The sequence below is a fragment of the Octodon degus genome, unplaced genomic scaffold (genome assembly GCF_000260255.1).
Source record: "Octodon degus isolate 3935 unplaced genomic scaffold, OctDeg1.0 scaffold00074, whole genome shotgun sequence".
Taxonomy (NCBI): domain Eukaryota; kingdom Metazoa; phylum Chordata; class Mammalia; order Rodentia; family Octodontidae; genus Octodon; species Octodon degus.
This window is the reverse complement of record NW_004524650.1, coordinates 7,345,267-7,366,600: the sequence shown is the minus strand read 5'-3', so window position 1 is coordinate 7,366,600 and position 21,334 is coordinate 7,345,267. Positions and strand designations below refer to the sequence as shown.

The 21,334-nt window shown below is 33.2% G+C and overlaps 1 protein-coding gene across 3 annotated transcripts in view; it reads left to right on the top strand.

Annotated features, from left to right (window-relative positions):
- Fnbp1l (formin binding protein 1 like) overlaps nucleotides 1-21,334 on the top strand; it is a 139,394-nt gene that overhangs the window by 113,658 nt on the left and 4,402 nt on the right. For all 3 annotated transcript variants that reach the window (XM_023720270.1, XM_023720269.1, XM_023720271.1), the window contains exons 8-13: nucleotides 647-793; nucleotides 3,049-3,252; nucleotides 12,775-12,884; nucleotides 17,731-17,863; nucleotides 18,302-18,396; nucleotides 20,394-20,542. In XM_023720270.1, coding sequence (XP_023576038.1) covers nucleotides 647-793; nucleotides 3,049-3,252; nucleotides 12,775-12,884; nucleotides 17,731-17,863; nucleotides 18,302-18,396; nucleotides 20,394-20,542 — 838 coding nt within the window. The remainder of the gene's footprint in view (nucleotides 1-646; nucleotides 794-3,048; nucleotides 3,253-12,774; nucleotides 12,885-17,730; nucleotides 17,864-18,301; nucleotides 18,397-20,393; nucleotides 20,543-21,334) is intronic.

Here is a 21,334-nt window from a genome sequence, read left to right as displayed (position 1 = left end):
CCTTGACGTTATTGGGCTTCATGTATCCTGACATATTTCACAGTAAGATGTCAGTGAATTTTGATTTGTAGAGATTCTATGTATGTGCTACTTTGACTGCATGTTGCTTGTTTTTCCTCTTGTGTCCTCAACCATTAATAGTCCTTCTGAACTGTAGGTGGGAGGGTATGTGGGAGGTATTGTGTGTAGCCAACTATGGACATTTGATTCAGCCAGCCATTACAAAAATATTCTAAACTAATGTAAAGGATTGAAGTCTTAAACTTTTATATATTATAGGCTGATTGTGTTAAAAAAGTTGGTGCCAGAATTTTGTCTTCAAATCAAATTTTTTCTGGGAGCATAAATAATAACTACTCTAGAGATAAGAAGGTAGGAGAAGTAAGAGGGAGTTGGTAGCCTGGAAGGAGTTCTGATAAAAGACTTGAAAGCCACTGTTACCTGAGTTTTGGTTGTATGAAAAGCCTTATTTTTTTCTTTTATGATTTAGCAGGTTTCAGATTTTAAGTTTCATATGTCCATAAAGCACTTGTTGAAAGATACTAATTATTAGGGTAGAAATTTTAATTATTTTAGGAGAGGATTACTAATGCTTTCTTTCAGAATAAAATAATAGTTTTCATTATTTAAATTTTTTGCTTATTAGCAACTGCAAGAAATGGATGAACGAAGGACTATTAAACTGAGTGAGTGTTACAGAGGATTTGCAGACTCAGAACGCAAGGTTATTCCCATCATTTCAAAATGTTTGGAAGGAATGATTCTTGCAGCAAAGTCAGTCGATGAAAGAAGAGTAAGTGCTATATAACTGACTTTGAATAAATCCATTTGGTTTTGGTATGCAGCTAATAAAGAAATTGGTTTGGAAAAGAAACAATCTGATGAGTACTCTGTTATATACTGTAGAAGATAATTTTATATCAAGACTCTTTTAGATGTAAAGATCATTGTAACTACTCAAATTTTGAGCCACTCTCCCAAAATTTACTAGTCATCTTGTTACCCCCAACTAATTTTTCAGTTCTAATCCAATTTGTGAGTTGTGTGTTACAGACTGTCTTTTGCTGTTCCTCTAATGAAAGTTTAGAGAAGGATATGGTCTAGAGTTGTCAGAGTTGACTTTAACACAGGAGTTGGTTGGTATTGGGCTGGACCAAGAAACACGGGTAACATGGAACAGTGACTCATGGGGGGAGCAAAGAAGGCATTTTGAGTAGAGGGAATAGTAGTGCTCCCCTCTTTGAGGAAATAAATCGAATCTTATTGTATCTTGACTAAAATATAGGAGAATCTATGGTTGTTTCTTAGTAAATATTGAGCAAATGAAAAGCATGGTTAACAGAAACTGAGAATTCAAAGGAAGAGCAAGATAAAATAGTTATCTTTAGGCATGGTGGTGCACACCTGCAATCCCAGCACTTCAGGAGGCTGAGGCAGGAAGATCCTGAGTTTGGGCCCAGCCAAAGCAACTCAACGACTTAATGAAACCCTGTCTGAGAATTAAAATAAAATAAAAATAACAGGTTGTGGATGTAGCTCAGTGTAAAGGCCCTGGTCTTCAATCTCAGCACCACAGACACACACAAATGAGGATATCCCTTTTTTATTTTGTATTTTTAGTGAAAGATCTATAGGGTGTTCAGAGTCTCACTACTAGATAAGACTCATAGTGATTCTGTTTACAGTCTCCCAAGTGCTAGGATTACAGGTGCGCACCATCATGACCAGTCACAATCGCCATCTCAGTGTGCCCCGGGGGCAAGGCTGGCATGGCAGGTCCGGGGATTGAACCCCCAGGCCCTGCACCTGCTTGCAGGTATTTTAATCTGCTGAGGTATTTGGCTAGCCCTGATGATTTATCAAGAACTGGTAGGCAGTCTGAGCATGGTAATGAACAGTTGTAATCTTGTCATGCTTGGAGGCTGAGGCAAGAGAAATACAAGTTTGTGCATCCTGTCTTAACAAAACAAACAAAAAAGAGAGGCTCTCAGGTGTGTATCATATATTTTAGCCTTCATAGCACACGCATCTGGTAGATACTAGTGAGGATCATTCTTGTTAGAATTAATAGAATTCTTATATTTAAAAAAGGACAAGAGGATTTTGGGCTTCTTTCAGTGAGCATTGCAAAGCACATATATGTATTTCACTGTTGCTGTATCCCAGCTTATACAGTAGAGTTAGGGCTGTTCTGTTCCTTCACTTTTCTTATGTTTATCTTTTAAGAAATGATTGCTAGAGGGATAGCATTAGTTAGAAAAGTAAGATATGATATGTGATAACTTTTGACTTAATAACAGGCAAACAATGTTCAGGTAATGGAAGCAAGGAACAAAAGAGGAGAGATGATTATAGGTAAGGAGAAGTTTGTAAAGATAGTATACTATTTGAAAATGATGGGTTTTACTATGTCTGTAAAACATTCAGATAGAAGTATGCCTAAAATGATATATAGTATTTACATAAGTGTTTAAATTTGAGGTGTTAAACTTTATAGTTTTACACTTAAGTTTTACATAGTGAACTATTTGTGAGGTCCAGGATGGTTTGAGGTCTTTCCCTGTTGCTCTGCTAACATCCCACAATACATATTTAACGTATTTTACTTTTCCGTTAGATGAATGAAACCTTCATAAATCATCATTTCTGATAAAATGCTCTTTACTTTTTCCAAAGATCAACTTCTTTGTAGACATATTGTAAAACAAAAGACCTGTTTTTTTTAAAAAAAACTTTATTATATTTCTATTTTATCATCTTTTTCTGTGGTCTTTTTCTTATATCTTTCTAACCAGCTAGAAAGAGGTTAAAGCTACTGAGTAAAAAATTCATGAGTACTATAAATTGAGTGATAAATTCGTAAGTTAGAATATTTTTCTATTAGGATTAAATATGTAAGTTTTATTATAAAGTCACAAGAGGAAATTATTTACTTTAAAAGTTTAATTTCAGAATTAAACTTTTGTTTCTTTGTACCAATTAAAGTTTTGAAAGCTAATGTATTATGAACAAATGAAATGTTTTGAAACCTTTATTTCTTGTTTATAGGACTCTCAAATGGTGGTAGATTCGTTCAAATCTGGTTTTGAACCTCCAGGAGACTTTCCATTTGAAGATTACAGTCAACATATTTATAGAACCATTTCTGATGGGACTATCAGTGCATCCAAACAGGACAGTGGGAAGGTGGATGCCAAAACCACTGTAGGAAAGGCCAAGGGCAAATTGTGGCTCTTCGGAAAGAAGCCAAAGGTAAGTGATAAAATTCCTGTTTGCTAATTAGATGTTTTTGAGTAAGTCAGTTAAATTGATTTGGTATTGAACAAGTAATGATACGTTGTTAATGAAGAGTAGATGTTTTCAATGTGAATGATCCAGTTAACCTTTTACTTATTAACAGTTTTATGTGTTTTAAAAAATATTTCTGGATTTAACATTTGACCACCAACTAATAATGAACAGAAATATTGACTAAATTGTAATGTCTAGTTGATTCATTTGTATTAAAAATTTCACTTGTGTATAGTTTCTCTCAGAATTTCTAAGGAAACATTCAAACTAAAAGACTATTAAAATTGCAATTCTCAGGTGGAATGAATGATTAACCACAGTAAGGACCAATGTCAAATTAGATCTTAACATCATACTATTATAATTATTTTCATCATCCATATATGTTTTTAACTGAAGTTTTGGTTATTTTGAATTAGGGTTTTTAAAAATCACTAGTTTGTTAAGAGAATCTTATTCTTATTAAAATCCAGCTTTTGATGTACTGTGTATTTTAGACTTAGGTAAAACTAGCTCATGAAATGAGCAGATGGAATAGATGAATACTTTTTATCAAGTTAGTGGTTATAATGTAATATCAGAAAGAATAGATATATACCTTTAGTCTGATATGCTACATTTATGTTTACTTGATTAAATTCACCTTTTTGATCTTGGTGTAAGTGTAGATAAAATTGAACTCAAAATTACATATATTATAAATATATATGAAAGCTTTAACTCAGTCTTTATGCTTTTAATAATATTGTTCAATAAAGACATTAAAAGGTGAGACTTTTAAAGTCAGATTAGCAACTGGACTTGCTTAGAAATATAAGCAGTACTGAATTTTGTTTAAAGAGAGATGAAGTAGAAACTGTTTCAGCTGGGCATGGTGGTACATGTCTGTAATCCCAGCACTTGGGAGGCTGAGGCAGGAGGATCGTTGCTAGTTCGAGACCAGCCTGGGCTACAAAGTGAGCTCACTCAAGGCCAACCTGAACTGTACAGTGAGACCCTGTCTCAAAAAAGACCAAAAAAAGAAAAAAGAAAGAAGCTGTCCCCACAGAGTCATTAATTTAATGAAAATTTTTCTCCTAATCAGATAACTTTAGCTATAGCTGCTACCTTCATCTGTTGACCAATAATGGGTTAAGTATAATCCGAATAAAAGAGACTGGGTCATATATTGTTTGAACATTGTAATTTATGTAGTCTGTTTTAAAATTTCTTGTTTATAAAGATGATCTGGTGAAATGGTATAATTTTAAAAGTTAATTTGACTTTTATAAATTACAGTTTTTGGCAAAACCATGTTTATTTTAATACTTTATAGAAAACTTTCTTTGAGGTTTATTTTGTAATAGTATGTTGCCAAAAGTAGAATTTTCATTAGGAGAAAACTATGCACACTTGGCTTATTGATTCCTTTCTTTATTTCCATATTAGCCACAGTCCCCACCCTTAACCCCTACTAGTTTATTCACATCCAGTACTCCTAATGGGTCCCAGTTTCTCACATTCTCCATTGAGCCCGTGCATTATTGTATGAATGAAATAAAAACAGGGAAGCCCAGAATTCCTTCTTTCAGAAGCCTCAAAAGAGGGGTAAGTTTAAAAATGGGTTAAAATGCATGATGGCCTATTGTGTGTGTAGTGTGGCTTTTAATACTCTCCACCCTCATTATAAGGCTCTCTCCTATAAATATGTAGTTTAAAACACCACAGTATTAAGTATAGCTGCCCTTAAGTTAAAGACAACTCCTCTTTATAACATTTGAAATGTTCAGCCATAAAAGAATGGTGTTATAAAGAGGGTGCTGGGTACAATCATATTTTAGCTATTTTTTTGTTTATGTGAAATCATATGTCCACCATTGTCTTGTAATGTATTTACATTTTTAAGACTTTCAGTAATTTGTCACTGGAGTTGTAATAATTTGTTACCAATACTGACTTCACCTGCCAAATTTATAAAGTATTTTGTTGATGATAAAAATATCAAGCTTCATTTTAACCACCCTGCTTAACTTTTAGAAGCATAAAACAAAATTTGCAATAGGTTAATAAAAACTAAAAATAAGTATGCTAGCCAAGCATGGTGGCACACACCTATGATCCCAGCATTTGGGAGGTAGAGGCAGGTGGATCTAGAGTTGAAAGTCAGCCAAGGCTACTTAAAGAGTTCAAAGCCACCTGGAAGCATATAACAAGGCCCTATCTCAAATAACCTATTATTTATATTAAATATAAAGATTGTTTGTAAGTCAAGTTAATAGAGGGTACGTTTATATTATAAAGCTCAAAAAATATTTAGGTATTATTCAGTCAGTTTTACATGGAAGTTATTAAACTTTTTTTTAGCATATTTCCTTTACTATTTTTTTTAAATGATTAGCTTTTGACATTTAGTTATTCCTAATAATACTCTGCAAATGAAAATTTATAGAATAGTAAACTGCAGCTAAGTATTGATTTGTTTCTTAGCAATAACTGTTATTCTCCTGATAAATAAATTACTGTCATTCCATTATATTATTGAGGATAATTTTTCTCCCCTTCCTTTATTTGGCTCTGGCGGTTGAACCCAGGCCTTTGCTCATGCTAAGCATTCATTCTACCACTGAACCATATCCTAATCCTTTAATTATTCTTGTCTGTATTTGAGTTTTAGGATATGCTCTTATAAATTAGATTCATTTACTAGGCCTATATGAATATTGGAAAAACAGACATGATAATCCACAAATGAAAAATCAGTCATCACTGCTGTAGGAAGTCTAATCATGAATAGTAATACATTGTCATTGTATTCCTTTATTCTTCTACTTCCTAGTTTCCTTTCCTTTTTGTTCTTCTTTTTCCTTCTGTGTGTTTTTTTTTTCCTCCCCTTTTCCTTTTTGTAGCCCTTCTGATAACCTAATTGCATTTTGGCCATGAGTAGAAAAAAATGTTTATTTACGTTTTAAAGATACGACGTTACTAACACCAGTAATACAGCAGAAATGTTCCAGTGTATTATGACACGTCTACTTTTTTTTTTTACTCCTTGAATGAAATGAACTTATTTGTTTCTATCTTGCCTAATTCTATCTGTAGATAACATATGTCATTTATGGTACTTTGAAAAGTCCCTGTGGATGAGTTTATATTGTACTTACAGGCATGCTGTTTCCATTTTTTAAAAGCCTAACACTAGTTTGAAAGACTAAGAAATCATATTTGGGATTTCTATAGTCTTGAGTTATGAGTAGAATTTATTCCTGTGTCGCTACTTTATATCATAGAAATACAAAATAAATACAATTTTGTGAAAAAAATTTAGGCAGTTAGTACTAGAGAAAGAGGCTTTAATATATGACATCTACTTTCTTACTGATAGAATTAAATAACAAATAGAATTTTACAGTAATGGAACTTAATTTGGGAGATCATTTTTGTTTTATTTTCATGTAGTACTTTAATTTTAAACTTTGGGGAGGAGGATAGTTTTAGAAGGCTGAAATATCCTTTCAGTTTTAGCACTAGTTACTATGTAAAGAGGAAATTGGTATGCATGATAGAAAATAACACAAGGATAGGACAAGAGGCAATTGTATTATAACCTTAGGATTGAAATATTTCTTTGGTCTTTGGTAGTTTACTAGGTACTATTTCAAAATTAACCCATAGAGACTTTTCTTCTTCCACTTAAGAATTGTATCAGTGTAGCAAAATTGAAAAGAAAGAAAATAAATTTTAATAAGTGAGTTGATATGTTTTACATGGATGCTTTTGGTCCTTTAATCTTCCAGAGTAGGTCTTGAGGTTTTTAATTTAAGCTGGTGAGTTGTACCATTCAATTCAGAAAATCTTGTTTTGGGCTGTATTTGTTGAGCATTGTTTTTCCTAAGTATCTTTTTAAAAAAGTATATTTTTTTTGAAAGAAAAACTAGTTTATGCAGTTCCCTGTATTAGTAAGGATATGACAAATGTTATTTTAGGCCATTGATGGTAAACTTGTTAAGAGCTCTCAATGATAACAGAACATTTTTTTTTTTTTTTTTTTTTTTTTTTTTTGGTGGCCTCAGGATGCCTTCAGGGCAGGTCTGGTTTGGCTTGAGGATGGAGGGGATCGAACCACAGCATCCTGAGCCTGACTGCTCAGGCACTTAAACACCTGAGCTATTGATCAGGCCCCATAATACTCTTGTTCAGTCTTTTTTTTTTTTTTTTTTTTCAGAAACAGGGATTGAACTCAGGACCCTGCGCTTGCCAGGGAAGCGCTCCCTGAGCCATCTCCCTGGCCCCAAAATCAAAAAGGCAGAAGGATTTTTTTTATTTTTTCTGGGGGTTGGGCTGCTCAGGATGCTTTCAGGGCAGGTCTGGGTTGGCTTGAGGATGAGGGGATCAAACCGCAGCATCCTGAGCCTGACTGCTTTGTTTTAGCAGGCACTTAAACACCTGAGCTAATGGGCAGGCCCCCTCAATGATAACAAATAGCTGGCTGCAGCACATGTGCTGTAGGTTCACCAACAGTGTATTAGACTAGTAATTTTGAGTTTGACCAGGGTACCGGTGTACTGCTGAGGAATGAAAAATCTATAATTTCTTCCTTTGACAGCAAGTGTATTGATATTTAGGAAGTATACCAAAACTTGTCTGCTTGAATATCCACACTAATAATTTCCACCCAATAACTACTTTATTTGGGTTTCATTAGGTATTCCTTTCTGTAAAAGTTATGATTCATCTAGCAATAATAAATTCATGTTTTTGTCTAAAACTGGGGAGCTAGCTCGGTGGTCTAAGTGCTTACCTGGTAAGTTTAAGAACCCAGGTTTGATCCCCACTACTACATGTCATGCCAGCCACCAAAACTGGGTGTGGTGGTGCAGATCTGTAATCCCAGCATTGGGGAGGCTGAGACAGGAGGATAACTATGAGTCCGAGCTACATAGCAAAACTCTGTACCAAATAAATAAATAAAAAGATTTTAAAAATTAAATTATTTATGACCTTATAGACTTTCATTTTTTTTCTTTTTAACTTTAGTATGTTCAAAGTATAGTTCTCTGGATTTTGACCCATTTTAATTGCCTGATTTCATTTTTTAAGTTCTTTTGTATAGTATATATTGGGTATGTATATGAAATTTTTTAGTTTATAGGTTTATTATAATTGTATATGAGAGTATGGTATTTTTGCATTGAACATGTATTACTTTAAAAAGTATACAAAATGTTCCTGACATTTTTTATCAAGAACTTGCATCCCTAAATCCAAGACTACCAGACCATAGAATTGTTTTCTATTTAATAGTGAAACTAGATTAGTTATAGATGGAAATCTTTGTTTTTTCAGCTATAATTATCTTAATGTTTTCTCTAAAAGATATTAATACAGAAATTTGGAAAACTATATCATTTCGAAATTTAACTAGTGAAAATTGTCATTAAAAATAAATACTTCAGATATTATTTCTTTGTATATTATAACATTTAACACGATTTGATGAAGACAATGAATATCTTTCCTTATTTTTAGACCTTTTTATTTCCTCACCATGAATTTTGTCATAGCAAAATAAATAATTTTTGTTTCTTAAAAGTACTGACAGTCTAAAGAATGTTAAGCTTAGTTCAGAAAGATAATGAATAGCAAATGTCATTTTCATTACCATTAATGTTTATGGTCAACTCATCAGAGATAAGGGGTAGATATTTTTGCTGGGTATTTATTGAAGTTCATTTTCTTTCTATGACCTTCTCGTAAAACATCATGATTTAAACTAAGTGTGGTGGCACATGCCTATAATCCCAGGTATTTGGGAGTGTGAGGCAAGATGACCACAAGTTCAAGGCCAGTATAGACAAATTTGTGAGACCCTGTGTAAAATAAAATGATTAAAAGGGGGCAGGGCTGAGGAGTGACTCAGTGGTAGAGTGCTTAATTAGCATGTATGAGGCTCTGGGTTCAATCCTCAGTACCAGAAATTAAAAATCATTGTTTACAAATATGGGGAAAATGAAAAAAGTAAAGCCTGTAGCTAAAAGTAATGATTGTAAAGACATTCTGTAATGTTTACGATATATCTGGGAGATTGTGTGTGTGTGTGTGTGTGTGTGTGTGTGTGTGTGTGTGTGTGAGAGATTTATATTGTATAAGCAGTGTGGTTGATTTCTTCACACTTGGTGTCACTTTATATTTTTAGAAAGAATACATTTTAATCAGTTCTCTAACATTAGAGTTACATTTTTAGTATTTTAAAAGCATATGCATTTCAGAATGAAAACTGAAAAATGGAGACTTTTAAAAGCAAAATTTGACCCATATGTTTGTGTCTATCAGGAAATATGTCATGCAAACTTGATTCTAGGTAGCTAAATTTATTACTTTGACAATGATATAACTTTAATATAACCATGCATTTAAGAAGAGGCACCTTAAAGCTAAAAATGTTGCCTTCATGTAATTGTGATAAATTTAAGTTAAAAACAGTATTTATTGAACCTTAAACTTTTATACAATGATGTTTTCTTCAGTGCATTGGAGAAGATGTTCTATTTTTTTAATATTTTATAAATGATTTCTTTTTAAATTATTAACCTTAGATCTTTTTATTCCACTTTTCAGATAGGGTTTTTGAGAATGAAGATCTATATAAGTAAATCTCACCTATGTAAAATGTTCTTTAAAAGAAAGTGGGATGATTACTAATATAATGATTACCTTGGGTTTTAGTTAAACTAGAAAATATCTGCCCATTATCATCAGTGTCTGCTGTTTATTTATTTATTTTGGTTTTTTTTTTTTTTTGCAAATAATTTGCTTTCCCAAAGTGTGCTTAAAATTGTCTTCCAGTCCCAGTATAATTGTTTGGATTGTGAAATGTACATGCCTTATTTCAGTATTGTGAAAAAAAAAAACCAAAAAACAAAAAAACACTGTAGGTTATTGCATCTTCTGTATTATAGCTTCATGTAAATAATTTACCATTTCTTTCTGTTTTCCATTGAACTATTCAGTGGTCGGTGAAGATGGTAAGCCTTGTGTGCTGCTCTATATACTGTGCCAACATTAAGTAACCTTGAAACATTGTTTTGTTTAATTAAAAAAGTGGTAAAATACATCTCACATTTTCACTCTGTGTGTGTTTTTACTTCTTTATAGTTTAACCCATAGTGGAACATATGCCAGTACCTCCGAGTGTCATAGATTAGAAAATTATGTGGTTAATTGTCAACAGTCTGTTTTATTTCTTAAATATAATTGGATAGAGTTCTTGCCATGTTATAGGAAGAATGAAATCATAGTTAAACATATTTAAAAAGTTACACAATAGAGCAAAAGTTCATTGTATGCAGAATAAAAACGTAACAAAAATATTAGAATCTTTTAAAAGATCTTAATAATTTGATTTATAATTCATTATAAAAATTGTTAGATTTTTCCCAAAAAAGGAATTTTTTTGCACTATGGATTAAGTGTTCTATTCTTTTACTGAACGGGAGCAGAAGCATAGGTAACCTAATTAATATCAGTATGAGTGTAAAGATCAGAGAGAGAGGGACGAGGGGAGAGAGAGAATGTGTGTGTGTGTGTGTGTGTGTGTATTTGGCATGTTCTTTTGTATATTTATTTCAAACATTATTGAAGTTACAATGTGAAGTACAAACTACCAAATTTGGAATAGCTTGTATAGGAAGCTTATTTAAAATAGGTTTTGGAAAATAGCTACTTTTTTTTTTTTTTTTGATAGTTACAATTCAGCCTTTTATAAATTCCCTTTTAGTTAAGACATCATTAAATGCCTCAGAAGGCTTCTTTACATTCATAGGAAATAGAATGAGTTAAGCTTTTGTATTACAATATTGAAATGGAATATTTGAAAATGCAAGTAATTAGGTATATGCCATATATAAATTTGATAAGATCTGATTTAGGGAGAAGTAGAAATCAGATTTACTTGTGTGGATAATTGTCAGTTTATTATATTATCCCAAAAAGGGCTATAACATTGCAATGTGTTTCTTCATTTCATTAAATAATTTTTTAAATATTTTCAGAAATATTTTTAAAAATATAAGTTAGAAGCTTATCTTTGGCACATATATAATTTAAAACTTGAACCCTAATTAGAATAAACCTAACAATTTATGTTGACAATTAACTACTGAATTTAAAGGAACTTTGTATAGGAAATTTTGCCATTCATATATTTAGGTTGGATTTCATTGATACTGTTTCTGGTGACTGATGTAGAAAAAACAAAAGCTACTTACAATGCCCTACTTTTGAACAGCAAGCTTATTGACTGTCCAGTGTGGGACCACTGGGGAGTTTAAGGATCCTGTTATTGTTACATTTGATTACATCTCATCCTCAATATGAGTTTTTTGCATTTTAAAAGTAATTGAAGCATTCTTACACATGATGGAATAAAGCTATGTAGTGTGTATTATTATTTTGGGAGTCCATTCAGCAACTCTGAAGAAAGCTGAACTTTACTATTTACAAAATAACCATTTTGAAAGTAAAATGAAAAGTAGTAGCTATCATCAGTTTTTGGAGTATATACAAAGTAAATGCACATTTATGTTAATTGTTCAGTAGTTGCTGATAATGGTTTGTTTTATGATCTCTAATCATGTAGCTAAAGTAACAATGACCCAAATAGCATTGAAGAGGAAAACATTGTCATTTGAATAAAATCTTACATTTTAAACATGAGCACTTTTTCTTCACTAGCATTAGTTACTTGATTATTAAGCCATTAAGAATTTCCCAGGTACCAAGGATCCTTCCTACAGAAGGTTGAAATCTTTTCTTTGGGATTTGTGGTTTTTTTTTTTTTTTTTGTACGTTTGAGGTGATTTATTTGGCTTACGTAAGAAAATTTAAAAAATATTCTGTGTATGAATACAGTTTACTCAGTGGATAATTTTTTTAATGATCAGATGCATTTTGATTCCAAAGAGTGATTTAATAAAGACTATATATAGTATTGAAGCATATTTCATTAAACAGTTTCCATTGTGAGGTAAGTTGCTTACTTAAATCAGTTATATAAACTCTTCATAGTTTTAGTTTGAATACGTGTAGCATTGTATCGTGGCAATGAGTTTGATTTGGGAAGATAGTGATAAGTGGTATGTAAAATAATTTGTATAGATGAGAAATGTTATGTGTTTCCATTTTGTTGTTGTTGCTGTAAGAAGATTCATATGTATTCGTTTTAACTCTGCCAAGATTTGAAAGTATTATGATACTAGTAATTACCAATTACCTAAATGTGGCATTTTTACCTATTTTGTTTCATGGTTTAAAAATGTGACTGAAATGTGAGCTCTTCAGTGTAATTGTGTTCATTAATACATCTATGTAACTTTCCTTTTTTTATTAAAGGGGTTGAGGCAAATTTGAAATTAAAATTGGTATATAGTCTTATTTTAAAATAAGTAAATTTGAAAAATAAAATTTTCTGAAAATGTCTTCAGTAATGATTTAGATTCTCTTTTTCAGGGCCCAGCTGTAGAAGATTTCAGTCATCTGCCGCCAGAACAGAGACGTAAAAAACTTCAGCAGCGCATTGATGAACTTAACAGGGAACTACAGAAAGAATCAGACCAAAAGTAGTGTTTCTTTTAATTTTTCTGTATCATTATTATTTTTTTAAGAGTCTACTTTGATATGTTTAAAGGTGGTGTATAGAACATTACAGAATCATATATTCTGGTCTGAGAAAATAGTTCAATGATAAGAGTAAAAATTAAAAAAAAAATGATAAGAGTGTGCCTTTTTCTAAGAGGCCTGAGGCACTGAAATACCTTTTTTTAAAAAAAACAGATTGAGATAATATTTCACCATGTAGTCTAGGCTGGTCTTGAACTCATTGTTGTATATTCCAGACTGGCTTTGAATTTGTGATTCTCTTGCCTGAACCTCCCAACTGCTGAGATTACAGACGTGTGCCACCATGTCTGACTCTGACTGAAGTATTATTTGAGAAAAAAGCTAACTCCTAAATAGGAGAATTTTCTAGTTGCCATGTCTTAGGCAAAAATGAAATACCAGAGAGTTTCTGGTTTTTGTTTTGCCTTTCACATTCTTGTTAAGTTGTTATAGTATGTACTTATGTCTTCTGTAGACTTGTAAAATGGTTTGTTGATTCATTAAGAGTAGTTGAAAAAAAAAAAAAAAGTAGTTGCCCCTTTTTTTTTTTTTTTTTTTTTTGCAGAACCGGGGATTGAACTCAGGTCCTTGCGCTTGCCAGGGAAGCACTTATTCCACTGAACCATCTCCCCGGCCCCCAGTTGCACTTCTTATACTTCAATAAATTTTCAGTTTTTTTAATATATAAATTGACCTTAGTAGCAACTTGAGCCTATAATTATTTGCTGCAAAACATGCTAGCAAACTTTTGTTCATTTTGTGAGTTTGTTTTTACAAGTTTCCTTTAGTTCTTTTTTTTTTTTTTTTTTTTTTTAATGTATTTAGTACAGGGTCTACAGGTTCTCACTACACAGATTGGACTTGTAGTGACCCTCCTATTTTCAGCCTCCCAAATGTTGGGATTATAGGCCCATGCCATCATGCTCAATCTTAATTACTGTCTCAGTGAGCCTGGGGCGGAGAGTGGGGTGGGGCTGGCACATCATGTGGTGCCAGGGATCAAACCCTAGTCCCTGTGCTTTGCCTAAGCAGGCACTTTAGTCTGCTGAGCTATCTGGCTGTCATTTATTTATTTATTTATTTAGTTTTTTTTTTTTTTTTTTTTTTTTTTTTTTTTTTTATGGACAGAGTTATTTAGGATGAATAAAGCATTGCTAAAATGAATTGGGAACTTAGTATATATTCTTACTAAGAATGAAATTGTGTGGTTGGAGATACAGCTTAGTGGTAGAGTACTTAACCTCTAGCATGAGAGATTGAAGTTTTAGTTTTAAGAATTGTGTAGCAGGTATTATGGTGTGCTTAATCACAAATCACATATTAGAGTTGATTTTCATATTTTATAGCAGTTCATAGTCACCAGGAACACTAAATTACTGAATATTGAAACATTTTTCCTTGAGAAAATATAAGGCTAAGCCACAGGTAGCCTAACACTTTCATCAACAGATAGATGCATAGAAGGGCCGGCCAAATAGCTCAGTAGATTAAAGCACCTGCAAGCAGGCATAGGGGCCAGGGGTTCAATCCCTGGGCCTGCCTGCTGTGCTGGCCCCACCCCGGGACATGCTGAGATGGTGATTGAGACTGGGTGTGGTGACACATGCCTGTAATCCCAGCATTTGGGAGGCTGTAAACAGGAGAATCACTATGAGTCCAATCTAGTAGTGAGACCTTGAACACGCACAGCGTGTTTTTAAGACCCTTCCCTTAAAAAAAAAACAAAAAAACCCAGATACATATATACATACACACACACACACACACACACACACACACACACACACACACACAACTTTTACGTATGTTTTTGATTTAAAATACCTTTTTCAATAGTGTTGGTTAAATTTTGAGCTTTGCCAGTAGCATTTGTAATTCATGCCTAAACAAAGTTTTGTGTAACACACATGGTATCTCTATAAATACCATCACAATCTAATTGTATTTAGGAACACTACACAGCATTATATCGAAACTGTTGTAAACTCCAAGATCAGTAACAGATAGACAGAAGTGAGAAAAACAGCGTTAAATAGATTGCAAAAGGACACTCAAAGTACGACAGTTGAAACTAGAAAGTAAAATATTGCCTTGTCTGATCTTGGCTGGGAACTTGCATGTGCATTCAGTGACTCAAGTTCTTCTGTCCTATGCATGAGTGACAGGAAAGCACTTTGAATACCAGTTTTAGTTTACAAATAAATTATAGTGAGTAGGCAGTTTACAAATACGGAATCTTGGGGGCTGGGGAGATGACTCAGTAGGGCTTGAGGTCAATTCCTGGTTCCTCAAAAAAAAAAAAAAAGTTCAAATTAAGGTGAACTATATTCATTTAAATAATGTTTAGTATAAATTAATGTTTCTTAGAGCAACATAAAAGTCTTTGGAAAATTTAACATTTAGTCTAATATTTGTTGCTTTAAGTTTACTCCAGGAATTGTGAAGATACAAAAATGAAGACAGTCTAGTTCACATTCTAGTTGGGGAGGGTAAGACCTCCACAGCCTATAATTTGTACACGGGCAGGATTATTGTAACTGCTAATAGATATAAACTTTGCGGGGGACCTAGAGGAAAGAATTATAAAATTTTACTGAGATTAATTAGGAAGGACTTTACTGTACTGAGGAGACTGGGGGACGAGAGAAAGCTGTAACCTAGAAAATGAATATTTATTGAGTGATTTTTTAAAAAGATAGCTTTTTTTTTTTTTTTTTCTTCTGATACTGGGGATTAAACTCAAGACCCAACACTTGCTAGGCAAGTGCTTATTCTACTGAGCTATATCTCTGACCCAAATTTTTTTTTTTTTTTTTTTTTTTGGGAACTGGGGATTGAACTCAGACCCTTGCGCTTGCCAGGGAAGCACTTATTCTACTGAGCCATCTCCCTGGCCCTTGAGTGATTTTTATATCAGATACTGAACTCTGCATTTTATATGTCAACTGAATTCTTCAAGTAGCTTTCCAAGGTTATTGTTCCTGTTATATAGATGAAGAAACTGAGTGTCAGCTAAATACATTTTTTTTTTTTTTTTTTTTTTTTTTTTGGTGGAACCGGGGATTGAACTCAGGCCCTTGCGCTTGCCAGGCAAGTACTTATTCTGCTGAGCTGTCTCCCAGCCCCTAAATACATATTTTTGACTAAGGTTAGGTAACTGGTAAATGTCACTTAATGTCCTAGACACTAGTTAGCCTGTCTCTAGAACATTGGAATTGGATCTTGTAGGGAGAAAGAGATTTTGTTAGATAAAATGAGGGAGATGGAAGGAGTATTCAAAAAATGGGAAAGACAATAATTAATAACATAGAAATGTGAGTACTTGATATGCCTGGAATTTAATCTAGGTGACTTTATTAAAACTGTAAAGTGTAATGACAGAGCACGAATGTGAGAAGATATAGGATAAAGTAGGAAAGATTTTGAACATTTATTTGGAATTCTGTAGATACTGTGTAATCATCAAAAGTTGTTGAAGGATAGATACGAGCAGCTTTGTATCTTAAAGAAAGGTAATTGAAAATTGTATGACGAGTAGATCATAGACAAAGGAGACAGGAGGAAAGGAGACAAGTTAGGGGACTAATATTCCAGTCAGGAATTGTCAAGATCCTAAGTTAAATGATGGCCATGAGAAAGGAATAAAGAAATAGATGTAAAAGTCATTTCAAAGCCAAAATACATTGGACTTTTTACTTGATTGGATGTAGTAAAGGATCAAAATGAAGGGGGTTTAAGGAAAAAAATGCTTGTAAACTCCATCACTATAGAATTAATTGAAACAGTAAAAAAAAATTGGGACAAAAATATGGTTTTATCTATGTTGGTTTTTGAAATATGTGAAGAATCTATGTTGAAAGTATCCAGTTGGGTTTGAAATACAAATTTGAGACTTAGAGAATAAAGACTGGATACAGACATTCAAGAATCACCTGATGGTAGAGCAATAAGAAATCATTCTGAAAGAGGCGTGTAGGATGAGATGAGAAGAAACCTGTCATTTTATGTAACAGACATTTAAAAATTAAGCAAGGAGGAACCAATGAGAGATAAAAAGAGAGCAGAGGTGAGGAGAAAGAGGAAAAGAAAATGTATCTTCTAGATCAAGCAGGAAAAGAGTTTTAAGGTATATTCATTTTTGCTGTTGGATGTTACAGTGAAGGAGCACAGATTAGGTGAAACCTATTGTAATATAATCAGAGAAGAGGAGCTAGGTTAAGGGGAATTGACAAATGATTGAATTGAAAGAGGGGGCAAGTTAAAGATGGCATTCTATTTCTAGCATAGGTGAGTGGGAAGATGGTGATGCTGTGTGAACCAGAGAAGAACACTGATAAAATAGTAGAGTTGGATGGGGATACAGTTGAGTTTGATTGGGATGTGATGAATATATGAATATTGAGGAGTATACCAGCCACTTATTAAACCTATGCATGTGTGTAATCCTTGTTTATAAAACAAGATGAGGGGGCTGAGGAGATGGCTCAGTAGAATAAGCGCTTGCCTGGCAAGCTCAAGGGCCTGAGTTCAATCCCCAGTTCCGCAAAAACAACAACAACAACAACAAAAACCCAAGAGATGAAAAATGCAATCTTTTTACATTGCCAATGTTAAAAGATGGTTTCCATAAATTATGTACAGTTTTAGCTTTTTGCAGTTATTTTTACTCAGGTAATATTTGACTAAACTTAAGCAGATATGACCTTACTTCAGGTGAAGTTGTAGTTTAGTCATCCGAGTAAAGAGAAACTCTTATCTAAAAAGCACATGAATATTTAATTCTGTGATTTCCTTTCCTTTTTTTAGAGATGCACTCAATAAAATGAAAGATGTATATGAGAAGAATCCGCAGATGGGGGATCCAGGGAGTTTGCAGCCTAAATTAGCAGAGACAATGAATAATATTGACCGCTTGCGAATGGAAATCCACAAGAATGAGGTAGATTTGTTATTCATCAGTTCTCTGAGACATACTTTTTAAAGTGTCATTAGAATGGATTGATTTTTGCTGGAAGTAGGTTTAAGTATTTAATTTTAGGATTTTTGATTGAAAGGTAAAGTATCATTATATATATATATATATATATATATATATATGTATAAAATCTACCTACCATAATCTGTATGTCATATAGATAGATTAATTCTTTAGTGGGCGTTCTTAAAACTTTGACGTAAAGGTAAACATTTATGCTGTGTTTTAAAAATCAGTTCACAGCACTGATTATTAATCAAATTGGAATAAACATTGCTAAGACTCATAATAGTTATAAAACCTCAAGGCACATTTCAAATGGAGGCTATTTTGTGAATTTTAGAACAGACTCAGCTCAGTTGACTGCTTGTTTGCTTATTTATGTATTTATTTTTTCCTAAGGCATGGCTCTCTGAAGTTGAAGGCAAAACAGGTGGGAGAGGAGACAGAAGACATAGCAGTGATATAAATCATCTTGTAACACAGGGGCGAGAAAGGTTATTTTAAAAAATTTTTTAAATTTGTAACTTTGTTTTGTCCAATTTTTCACCCCTTTGTTCTAAACTTCATACAGTTCTATTTCTTCATACGGTTTTCTCCCTTTCTTTCACGGTTACCTAATTTAATAAGTTTGGCATTTCATAACTTCAGTTTTTAAAATATAAGTAATTTTCTGTTCCTTTACATGATTGATTACAGGTGAAATATGATACTTCAACTTGCTGTTCAATTCTAGTTTATCATGCATCTAAAACTGATCTACTCTGTGAACATAAAATCTCAAGGCACAGGAAACTCAACATAGAAAGATTTGATTTAGGTAGAGTTGATAACTTATGCCAAAGAAAATTTTACTGCCAATTGCTCAGTTTTGTAAAGGAAAAAGAGAGTATACACTGTTAGTGTGGATCTGTTTCCATCTTGACATTTTGCCAAATTCCCATGTTTTTGTACTACTTGTGACATTTCTTCTTGTGTGTAATGCCTTCCTTTTCCTTCGCAATAAAAATGCACAATTTAGGATTTACTTTAGAGAAGAATTTGAGAGGTCTGTTCAAATCTTGGTTCATTACTTTTAATGGCTGATTAATTTGAACAAGTTCATTTTTAATATTCTGAGTCTGTTTCCTAATATATAAAATGGAATTTTAAATACACACTCTGGGGGTCGGGGAGATAGCTCAATGGAATAAGCGCTTCCCTGGCAAGTGCAAAGGCATGAGTTCAATCCCCGGTTCCACCAAAAAAAAAAAAACAAAAAAAAACAAAAAAAACAACCACACTCTGGAGCGTCATTAGTAATAAAAGAAACAATACACATAAACTATCTAGAAATAAAATACCTCAAAATAGTTTGTGCTTCACAAAGGTTAGTTCTTCCATCTCCTTTGCATGTTTCCTGTCACTTCTTGAGAATGTATCTCTTTAGTTTATCAAGAGAGATCCATAGGTAACTTTTATTATTAGCTGTTATTCTAGACTAACACAATCTAGCCTTTTGGGCATGCATTGTTTAAGAATGAGAATTCCAGGCTTATGGAAAAGTACTGCTAAATCTAATCCTGTAAACTTTTCTATTATTAAAATTTTACTCAGTTTTATATTTTGACCAAAAATATTCATTTTTTTCTTTGATTTGAAATCTTTTTAACAGAAATAAAATATACTTTTTATTACCTGTTGCTTAGGATCTAAGTTACTAACTTCTCCCTTACCACAATTAATTGGAAATTAACTTCTTGTTTTAATTAGAAGTCTTTTGGTTTTAAGCAATGTAGTGAATACTCTACTGATACTGGCCTAAACTAAAAATGAGCTTTGATAGTGAAGGAGAATCTAGGTGATCTGTAGGACCCAATTCTCATCACTTCTGTCCAGCTCTCCCTTTTACTATATGGGCTTCATTTTAAGCTTTTATATGATCTTCCAGAGCTCTAGGGAGTTTATTTTAGGTTCAAAATGAAAAAGGAATAAGCTTCTTCTAAAGCAGGGCCAGGGAGAGGTCCTTGTGCATGGCTTATTTCTGATTGGGTTACAGGTGGACTGGTGAACTCTTCACTTTCATCATATGAGTGCAGTACTTAAAATCCCTCTGTTGGACCACAGTAGAAATAGCCATTGTTAGTGGAACACTGAGCTGGATCAGTCCCAGGATACTTTTGCCAGAAGAGGGGATGATGAATCTGGGATTATGGAAAAACAGGTGTCTACTGTGTTTTTCCATTTTGTTTCTAGATCCAGTGACAGTGAGCTGTATTTGCGAATATTGCTGTGTCACTATAACATGGCTGAAGTTCCTAAAATAAAATTATCAAAAACTCACAAAGAAGCATTTTGTAAGAAACAATTTATATAGTCAATATCTAAGAAAATAAGCTTAATATGAAACTATACCATATAATTTTCTGAGTTGATTCTGAGGAGATCAACTTACAAATAATACATGAAAAGCTTTTGTGTTATTTGATTCAGACAAAAGTATATCTTCTTTTAGTCCTGAGGGAAGTTACACTGATGATGCCAACCAGGAAGTTCGTGGGCCACCCCAACAGCATAGTCATCACAGTGAATTTGATGATGAATTTGAGGATGATGATCCTTTGCCTGCCATTGGACACTGCAAGGCTATCTATCCTTTTGATGGTATGTTGTTCTTAATGTATTATATTTGACAAAATGGGTTCTATAAAGTTTAAATACATTGCCACTTATTTGACTGTGTTCACCTAAATAGTATGTTGTCAGAAAATTATAATCCTATTTATTAATGTGCATAATTTTATACATGTACTGCTTCCCTTCCACCTCCCACTCCCACATGAAACTGAAAGAAAATTATCTATGTTATCAACATTCTGTTACAGAATATTCTCTACTAACTGTTTGATACAGATTTTCTGTCCTGAACTTACTAATACTTATATGTATTTAACATTGTTGGAGGAGCTTGAGCATATACCCTACCCCAGGGAGGAGATGGCTGGTAAATAGCATGCTGTGGGTCCTCCTTGTAGCTTATGAACATTAAAGACAAGTGTAAGGCATGCATAGCTTAAAGCCATCATCACATTTTGACTGTGCTGGCTACTTTTTCAGTTGGCAGTGGGAAAGAAAGTGGTAGCCTCTGGCTGTGCCATCTTTTTCCCTGTGATAGTTGGAGAACAAACTGTTTAAGAAAAGTAAGAAATTATGGGCCTATCCTGCAGATGTTCAATTGCTCTTCCTCCTTTTTTTGGCAGGGTGCTGGAGTTCAAACTCAGGATCTTACACTTGCTGGGCAGGCACTTAAGCCACTGAGCTATCTTGTTGGCCCTTACTCTTCCTCTTCTTGACCCTAAAAAATTATTTTCCTCAACTAACACAAAAGTAATGTAACACTGCCATAATAATTAAGTTCTTTTAAAGTGGTGTATGATGCAAAGTCTTCTCCACTCA